Source organism: Crocodylus porosus, unplaced genomic scaffold, assembly GCF_001723895.1.
Source record: "Crocodylus porosus isolate Cpor-Errol unplaced genomic scaffold, CroPor_comp1, whole genome shotgun sequence".
In the NCBI taxonomy this organism is placed as follows: domain Eukaryota; kingdom Metazoa; phylum Chordata; order Crocodylia; family Crocodylidae; genus Crocodylus; species Crocodylus porosus.
The window spans coordinates 113070550-113080599 of NW_017728947.1; the positions used below are offsets into that span (position 1 = coordinate 113070550).

General features: G+C 39.7%; 1 protein-coding gene across 1 annotated transcript in view; it reads left to right on the forward strand.

Annotated features, from left to right (window-relative positions):
- GMFB (glia maturation factor beta) overlaps positions 1-9827 on the forward strand; it is a 13821-nt gene extending 3994 nt beyond the window's left edge. The window contains exons 3-6 of the mRNA XM_019550982.1: positions 650-699; positions 2271-2353; positions 3821-3894; positions 5849-9827. Of these exons, the coding sequence (XP_019406527.1) occupies positions 650-699; positions 2271-2353; positions 3821-3894; positions 5849-5920 (279 nt within the window). The 3' untranslated portion in view covers positions 5921-9827. The remainder of the gene's footprint in view (positions 1-649; positions 700-2270; positions 2354-3820; positions 3895-5848) is intronic.
- Positions 9828-10050: the final 223 nt, after the last annotated feature.

Here is a 10050-nt window from a genome sequence, read left to right on the forward strand (position 1 = left end):
CTGTTCCCCCGAGCATGACCAGGAGTGACCAGGAATAACAGTCACAAGCTGGCAGAGGGTAGGTCTAGGCTAGATATTAGGAGGCGCTACTTCACTGTCGGGGTTAGGACCTGGGGCCAATTTCCAAGAGAAGTGGTGCTGGCTGCTACCCTGGGGGTCTTTAAGAGGAGGCTGGATGAACACCTTGCCAGGGTTGTTTGACCCCAGTGCTCTTTCCGGCCATGGCAGGGGGTCAGACATGATGATCTGCTCAGGTCCCTTCCAACTCTACTAGCTATGGGGGAAGAAAAAAAAACTTAATAAAGTGACTTGAATTGGCTTCCCTTCATTCCCAGCACACTGAAATTTGCTGTAATATTTTGGAGAGGGAGGTATTAGCCATTTTAATAGACCTGACTGTTCACTAGCCCAAAAACTGGTCTCTCATGAACAAAAACAAAGTATTAAATTTCAAGAGCACAGTTCATATCGCTGGTTACTCCAAATCTTACTGGACTTTTTTTTTTCCAAAGATGCTTTAATAATTTTGTGCAATATTGTCTTCAGTTAAACTACCTGTGCCACTGCATTTTTACAGTAGTTTTTCATCCTTGGTGCTGTAGCCTTTACTCACTTGGCTAAATATTGCTTATGTTTCCAATATTGCCAGGGTATTTCTCCTGATGAACTAAAAGATGAGCTACCTGAGAGACAACCTCGATATCCTTCTGTTGCTAGCATTAAATCTTCTTCACTGAAGAATGATGTCTAAAATATATTGAAGTTTTCAACTGTTTCTTTAAAGCAGTTGTTTGTGTACTGTGAGATTCTGTTACAGTAATTCTCCACATTCCTGTTCAATAGTGATTCTCACACTTGCATATGTACCTTGCATTCATATCCCCTACTTAACACAGATTTATTTGTACAAAGATGTAGTAAAGTCTTTAAGACTCCCTTACTTTCACAGAATTGTAGTATAATTGCTAATTTGATTTTTATCTTTAGTTTGTGTAAAGTAAAATGTCCATTTTTTAATAAATGTCAGGATACATCTTTCTGTATGCAAACAGGAAAGTTGGTCTGCTCTAGGCCTTCAGTTTATTAATGTAAACTGCTATGAATCTACTCTCAATTTCTGTTGCAAAACAGCCAGGGTCTAATTTACCCATAGTTGCTTGATTTACATCTTCCACTGACTTCCCAACTGTAGGGGGAGTTGCACTCGAGTGAGTGAGGGAAGACCCTGTCCACTAGGCATACTTGCATCTCCCTTGATATGTCTATAGGAGTCCTAATCTGTGTTTTTAAACTGATAGAAATGATAACAGAAGGAAAGAAATGAAGCAAATACAGCAACTCTTATGAATTGACTTCTGCCTCTCATGTCCTTAGAAGCCAGTCTACTGGCCGCTGCCATTCTTGCTCATCTCCTTTGCAGAATGATTTAAATCATGGGGTTTTTTTTTTTTGTTTTTTGTTTTTGTTTTTTAAGCCATGACTCTTTATTTTAACTGTTGGCAAAGCATCTGGAAACTTAATATTTGGTCCATAAAGAGTGCCTCATGGCTGTTTCCCTTGCTTTATGAAAACAACAATCTGTTGAGAGAGCATGGAAGAGGTAAAACATCACAAGCAGTTGGCTAAATTGGATGGATTTTTAAAACACTGGAAAAGGAATCTGGGAAAGATGGGGGTTGGAGGTAGGGTATAGTGAAAAGAAGAATACTAAAGGACTGAAACCTATAAATTTTAACAGATTCCTATGTAATGTGGTAGGTGTTTAGTATAGAACAGGGGTTTTTAACCTTTTTTATGGAGTGTACCCCTTCTGGTGGGTACCTCTCCTGGACTGTACCCCCTGGATAAGCACAGGCGGGTCTCCTGGCAGCCAGCTGATGAGCAGGGGAAGGGGATGCCCTGGCAGCTAGTTGACAGTGGGGAGGAGGGTACTGCCATGGCAGCAGATGCATGGTGGCAGGCAGGGGCAGTGTGGGGTGGCACACTTCCCAAGTACCTCCTCTTCTCTGCATCACTGCCACGTACCACCTGGAGCCTTCCCAAGTACCCCCAGGAGTACGCATACCCCCAGTTGACACCCCCTGGGATAGAAGAAGTAAGGTCCTACAGCAGGTGAAACATATTTCAGAATTAAGAAATGGAGATGGTTAAATTCCATCTCATCATCTACCTGTTTAAGCAACTTATTTTTATTTATATAAACTTTGCTAACTTTGGGGATGATGCTCTCAGATCTTTGTTTTCTTAAGTTTCTTTAACCTTATAAAAACATTCATTGTGTATAGCTACAAGTATGAGCATGAGGATGGAAGAGTTTCTTATCCACTGTGCTTCATCTTCTCCAGTCCTGTTGGTGAGTGAGCAGCTACCATTCTTGATGCTGTGTGATTTATAAATGTGAAAGTCCTTTATTTGCAAGGAAGTATTAAGCAATTCCATCTTGCTCTTCTGAAGACTCAAGGTTTTCACACGTAGGCTCAGTTCTTCAAAGTGGCCCATTCTCTGCCAACCCTGGCATGGAGGCTCTGCGAAGTACCATGTGTGATCTTCAAGGAGTTACTAGAGGGAAGTCCTTGTCAAGTATGAAGAGGGCTTTGCATTATACCTTGTAGAGGAGGTTGTCTCAACTATTCCCGCTGTCAAAAAAACTATTGTAATGCTGGAGTTTGTTGGAGTAACTCTAAGGCTGCCTTCACTGGCACTAGGAGTAAAGTAGCATCTGGGATAGGGGTGTGCAAAGCCAATGCACTTCTGTCTTGCTCCGAGTTCTGTTAATATGTAGAGACAAATTAATGCTTTGATATTGGGCTGCAGGTTTTGAATAGTAAAAAGGCAGCTTTTAGGATTATTGGATTACATTGTTATCCTCTAGGTCCTAAGAGATGAGTTGATTGCATTTATTTTACCCTAAATTACTCTGCAGACCTAGAATAGCCAGGTGGGTGGAAGAGTTTAGCATAAAAGATCTTTCTCTGTGCTTGATAGTGAATTTTGGTAGCAGAAGTCATAAGCCATGCTTACAGTAGTGCTGACAAGGCTCTGCTGTCTGAGAAGCTGAACAGCAGTAAAATACTTAATGAAAGACCTTCAACTAGTTACATAAATGAACTGCTGCTATCTTGAAGACTGCCTAAATGTCCCGTCCCCACCCCCTTTCTACTCCTACTTCCCAGTGAAACAGTCTGATTTTAAAGCTACATAAATATCCCAAAGTAATCTTTTTCTAGAAAATAGCTTACTGAGTTCAATAAGATGATACATATTTTTCCATGGCAGCTGAATATTTCTTTGCCCTGAAAGTAAATATTTTGAAAGCAGCATTGGTTAGATCCAGACAGATAACGGCTTCATTGCAAACTACTTCTATGCTTTTTGGGAAGATAAGTCCTTCAGAAATGGTAGCAAAGGCAAATTTGGTTTCCAGTGGATCAGCACTTCTGTATAATGTAGTAGGAAGAAAGGGGATTCAGATTTCTGCTTTGCTGGCTATGCAGTTTGAATTGCACTATAAAGAAACTCCACAGTGGCATAAGTTGATATCTTGTATTCTTTCAGTTCACTGTTAAGCAGAAGTACAGATACCTGTTGATGAGGCTGCCACTTCAGCCTTGCTTGTTATTACTTCATAAATACTGATATGGTATTTTTTTCTTAGTTTTACTTTGATGCTTCAAAAGGAATTGGTCCCTGCCAGGCAGAGATTCCTGCATACTGTTGAAGGTGTAAGCTCTGTAGTGTTAAAGGATTGTAGTAAAAAATGTCTGTTAAATACAGCTTTGCTTTCCTCTCCTCTCTTTTCTGTCCCTCCCCCGCACTACAGGGTGTAAGCCTGAGCAACAGATGATGTATGCTGGAAGCAAGAATAAACTTGTACAAACAGCTGAACTCACCAAGGTATAACTTACTGATCAACTGAAAGAAATGTACTTTTCCATTTTCCAAGAAAAGAGGCCAAGTTACTGTTGGTACATAATACAGCAGGAACCTTGGGTTCTGAGTCAGGAAGGCCTGAAAATTGTAGCCTGCTTTTCTGATGCTGAGTGGTGAAAGTTTTCCTGGGCTCAAGGGGGAGCTCATACTACAAGCAGCTCATCCCTCTGGTCAGTTGGAAGACTGCCCAGGCTTCCCATGTAAGAGGGGAAAGCCCAGAGACCGGCTCTGCTGGTGATTTTTTTCCCCCCCTCTTTGTTTACAAACACCTCTTTTGCCAATGTGAAAGCATTTTGAAAGAATGGCCAGGTGCAAATTGGAGGGGATGATTCTCTTGTCCCGAAACTAGCCCTGTTTTAGATGTAGTCATGGTGTTGATCCCCGTCTGCCTAACGGGGAGGTGTAGTCTCGGCCTCTTGAAGGCTCAGATCGAGCGAAAACATTTATTCCTCTTGCTAAACTGTTCTCTCCCTGAAGCCACTTCTTTTTTGCTTCTGCTCTTGCCTTCTCCCACTGACTTCCACCTGACTTGACTTAATTGACTCGCTCTGTATCTCTGGGTCTTGGCATATTAGCTTGGCTTCTGTTTTGCTGTTTGACGCTATAATATTGATCTTGTTTCATCTTTTTACTCAACAATCAATAGTTCAGGAAACAACAGACTGAACACAAAAATTGGTGTTCAGAGATGGGGGCCAGCAAGGCTAGAAAGTAAGATAAGGATGACAAAGCCAAAGTGGAAACAAGGGGACAATCTAATAATGAATCTTAAAATGTAGGGATTATTAAGAAAAGGGTTAATAAGGCAATTCATGCCAGCCAAAAAGTAAGTTCACTGGCAACTTATTCATAAATAACTTCTTTGAATCCCCCTACTCTTAGTTGATGTTATTGGCCTCCTGTCCTCATATGTCCTTAAACTTTGTTGAAATTGGCACAACTTCAAATTTAGACTGAATGTTATAGTAAAATATCCTGATTGCTGTTGGGATACAGGGCATTTTTCCTATTTGCTAATAATTCTAACTTGCAGTTTGTCTGCTTCAGACTTAGCTTGCTTGCATTGGATGAAAGAGAGCTCTGTGCGCTTGCTGTTGAGGCAAAACTAATCGCTGAGCTATTGACTACCTTTAAGAAGGTAGTAATTCACTAGTGCAAAACCCAAGGACTTTAGCTAGAGTGATGTAGTACAGCCTGACTTGGCATATGGCATTATCAGGTCAAAAATTACTCTTCTACTAGACTTTTATTGACAAGGGTGATGGAATACTTTGTGCTTTGGTTTAATCATCTGGTTCAGGACCTCTTCTTTAAAAAAAAAAAAAAACTTTTGGAAAAATTCACAGTGTTTGTGAGCTTAATATTTGACTATATACCTCTCCTCTACCTTCCAGTACCAAATGAACAAAATAATTTGGTGATTTAACTTTTGTGGGTGTCTCCTACCACTTAACTAGAATTTGGATGGAGTGCACTCCAAGTGCTTCAACATTAATTTAGAGCAGTGGATGGTTAACTTTAAAAAAATAGAGATCTTCTTGGATTATAATTCTGTACGTATCAACATAATATTTTAAATTACTCTGAAATGGCATTCTTGGGTATTGTTCAGATACTGTATCTTCACTACAAACGGGTAGGAAATCCAGAAACAGAAATTATGGACATCTGTAATACAAATTAACTTGAACACATCCTGCCACCTAGGGTCCTGCATAGCCTTATGCCTCTCTCTATTCTAGGATGTTAACCTGCCTTTGGAAAAATGTACGTGAAAGAGCATGTGAACACAATTCCATGTTCATCATGCTGTGTTTACAGTGCTGCTGTATTGCATCAGTGGAGGGGTTACATGATGCCTCTCTGCTTTCCAAGTAATAGAATATAAATGTCTGCTTGATTTTGCAATTTTGTTTAGGTGTTTGAGATAAGAAATACAGAAGACCTAACTGAAGAATGGCTGCGTGAGAAATTGGGCTACTTTCACTAACAGAACCTCTGTATTAAGTATTTATGTACCATCCTGACAATACTGGAACCAGACATGAATACTTATGCCTAAATGCACTGTATTTACAGCAGTTTCCTGCAGAATATCTCTTATGCAAAGTTTCTACAAGGAGGGGAAGGTTTGTCTCCTTGACTTAACAACACTTTGCAAAGTATTGTCTTATTTGTACCTTAAGGGAATGCTTGTATGCAGGGACTCTTTTGCACTCTCATGATTGATATCTATTACTACTACCATTCAAAATTTGTAGCTATTTACAAATATAACTCAGAATCTGACACTAACTTTCTGAGCTGCAAATACACCCTTTTGGCAGATATTCTGTACTGTTTATATATGAAAATAGTACATGACAATCTGTTTTGATCTTATGAAACTTTGACTTTATGGCTTTTGAATTTCCCAAGCTAGTCTGTGGAAGTGTTTAATACTAACTGAAGCTGAATATTTGTACTACAAAAAAAGTAGCCTTTTTGTCCTAATAACTTTTTTTTTTTTCCTCAAGCTTTCACGACTGACTCTGTAATTCCAATGACTATCTCAGTTGCTTATAAGTTAGTCTAACTACAATTCAGGGTAGAATCATGACTGACCAGGACTTATAGAAAATAGCCTAATTTCACCAAGACTATAACTCAAGGGCTCAATTACACTACTGGTTACATCCATTCCATGTCTCTCTCATAGAAGACTTTGTCCGTAAATTGACCTCTTAATTCACATCCTTTTGTCAGATGAACACCTGTTAATGCTGTGTGCCTTTACATTGTTAGCTTGAAACTAACAATTTTACACTGCCACTTACTCCACATTTGAAGAGTGACTTTTGTTAAAGGGTCCAAGTAACATGTTTCCTAGTGCCTCATGGTGCGACTGACATGTAAAAAATGAAACAAACCTTTGAAATATTCCTGTCCCCCCCACCTCCCCCAAAGAAAAAAAATTCCAATTGACTGCCACCTTTAACAAAGGCCTGGGGGTCCAGTGGTTCAGTTATTTTCATATTTTTTGAGTCATTTGACTTCAAAATGGTCTTATTTTTGTGAGAGACTTTGGCGGTTTGTAACTACTGTGTATTTTTTTTAATGAAAGACAGTTTCCTGACTCTTAATTGTTTGTCAATCAACATTACATTCCAGCTTGAATAACTCGAATTAGTCTTCACTTAGTTATGGTTCATCTCCTTGGCAAAACAGCAAAAGAGTCTAATATATAAATTGTATTTAACTTTTTATAAATGACATCTTTTTAAGAGTCTGTTTTATATATTATATAAAAAAAGTAGAATAGTTTGAACTGGGATATTCCGTTTGACCCATGTAGTGGCAAAAAGGTATTTGTGTAACCATGTTTCACAGCTCATGTGGGTGTGTTTGTGCTTCTGAATAAGTGTCTTCTGAAGTGCAGCTTCCAGTTGGGGATAGCTGCTGTTTAAAGTACAGCTGCCCTAATAATCTGTGTCTAATGAGGAGAATCCTGACTCAAACTAGGAGGCCAGTATTTCGTGCTGTGAAACCTTTGCTGAAGGAATACATGTTTACTTGCAAATACAACATAGCAGTGTTTTTTCAAGAAATCTGCACATAGCTCATACACTTGTCTTCAGAGGCAGTAACTGTTTACTTCACCTTTATTGCTCATTCATATATTCACAATATGGTTTTGGGCTTTTTTCCTCCAAAACTAATTGAGAACTATTGTGTTCCTTAGAAGATCTTCTAACTGGAAGAAGTGAGGGTGGGGTCTACATGGCCAGTATCTCTGCACAGCACTACAGCCTGAATGCGGGTGGTACTGAAAACAGTGTAGCTGTATTAGTCTGGCCCCAATGCCCAGATTAAGGTGTCCATGTGATTTTCAGTTCCCAAGCTATTTCTGGCATCTGCATAGCACTGCGTCATGGTGTGTAGACATGCCCTAAGATTCCTGTTTTACTGTACTGAACTGGAAAAACCCATTTCCTCATTCTTCGACAGAGAGCTGACTGATTTTATATATATATTTCTTAAACTAAAAATGTGATTTTTTTTCCCTGGGCCAGTAGAATCGGCTCCTGTTGACAGACATATAGTTTTCAGAAGCCTTATCTATGTCAATAAAAGGGACCTCTTTGGGAAGAGTTTCTCTTTCACTGAAATTAATATACCAATGAATTCAAGTGGTGATGAGAAATTAATAAGGGATGCTTCCAGTCTTCTGCACTGTTGCCCCCTGCTTGTATTCCTGAACCAAAAGCTTCTCCCTCAGAGTCTTCCTAGTTTTTCTTTTGCTGTTCCACTACACCTCATTCAGCTTTCTGGCACTCTTCCTGGCTCATCTTCTACCGTCTTCCACCTCAGCTTCACCCCAGGAGCTTTTGCCCCTTTGCTTACCCTTGTACACATCCCCAAATCATGTGGGCCTTTGTGATCTGAAGATGCTTGTGATGTATAGGATGCATGAATCCCTACGAACACTGGTGGCTCTAGGGGTGCTTCCTTCGTTTCTCTTCTTCACTCTCCAGTGAAAGAAGGGAAGCAACTGCAGTAGTTACAGGCTCTCTAAGCCACTGGCTTTCTGCACTGTACAGGTTTTGTACAGTATTAACACGCTTCTGCTTGCTGTCTAATGATAAAAGCTACAAGGACAGTGTTCAGGATTCTCATAACTCAGTGCAGGCATTACTAACCTCAATGCAGTCCACACAACAGGTGCAACTTGTAATGCTGCCGTGTTAACTGCCCAGTCCTGTCTTGAGAACTGCTTTTTCTTTACAGCAATCCCTTAAGATCAGCAGGCAGTAAACCTTTCCGAGTAGTCAGAAAGCCAGTAAGTTCTGACTTTGCTTATTGGGCAAATTTAACTACTAATGATGATTCTTGTCTGACCAAAAAACACATTTACACCTAAAGAGTATTCAGACTGTTAAGACAGGATAGTATTTAAATCATCACAGGTGGAGGAGCCATTGTAGTTCTAGGTTTCGCTCTGTCAGCTTTTTCTCTTATGGGCTTCTATTACTCAGAAGTGAATAACTGCCATGGCAACAGCCCCTGACCAGAAACTTGACTTAAAGCTCTCCAGAATGGGGAGCCCCTCCCTGCTTTTGCAACGTTAAATTTGGCTGTTTTATATTTAAGGCAAGTGGATGAGGGATACCCATTTGCAATCCCATTAATCAGAAAATGGCCAAACTGACGTAGCACGAGAGTTTGCATGTTGTTTGTTCATAAAATGGACTGATGCTGTTGGATTTTTGAATAAAAATGTTTAAATGCTGATATTTGGTGGTTTACTAGTATTTCCAGTACTGTGTATGCCTCCCTTGATAGACCAAAATGGCAATAAGGGTGGGATCTACACCTTTCCGTGTATCACACAAAGGAGTGTCTTGCATATTCCCACTGCAATCCTATTTTTATATCTTAAAACTAACCAGCTTTAGTTCTGAAAATCATCCTAAAATAATGTTAAGGGTCTGAGTCATGTGCAAGAGCAAAGTAATTGCCTTCAATCTTCACTCCATAATTTCTGTGCACACTGAAATGTGTGTTGAAACATCCCGCTCGAACTACTGCAGAAACAAGGTGTTATGAGAGATGAGTGGAAATTCTCAGCTGCTTTCTTTGGCCCTTTGCAACAAAAGAAAGGCTGCTGTGTGCTGCTTAAGCATATGCCAAGATAAATTCCCAATGCTGCAGATAGAAGAGGGTATCAAGGAGGCTTGAAATACTGATGGTCAGTGTTGTTAATTTAACAATTCCATGTAACTGTTAATGTCAATAACTGGTACAGTTTCCATGCACTACTTAGTCTCTGCTAGTTCATACTGCATGTTTATTTTTAAACCAAACCTTTTGCTAAGCATGGTGCTTGTATTGGTTTAAATAAAATGTTAATACATAAATTGCTGTTTCCTGTCCAGTTTTCAAGTACTTAATGAAATGCGTAAAAAGGCCTAAACCATAAGAGGCATCATTGCATGAGTCACAGCACCTGTTTTTTGTTTTCTGAGCAGGTGCATCTCAGAGAGATGTTTGTAATAAAATGTCTTTTATGTTTCCAAGAAAGTTAAGGCAGCAACTTCTTAAACCATGGGATGTTTCTGCCAAAATCATCATCAGGGAAGT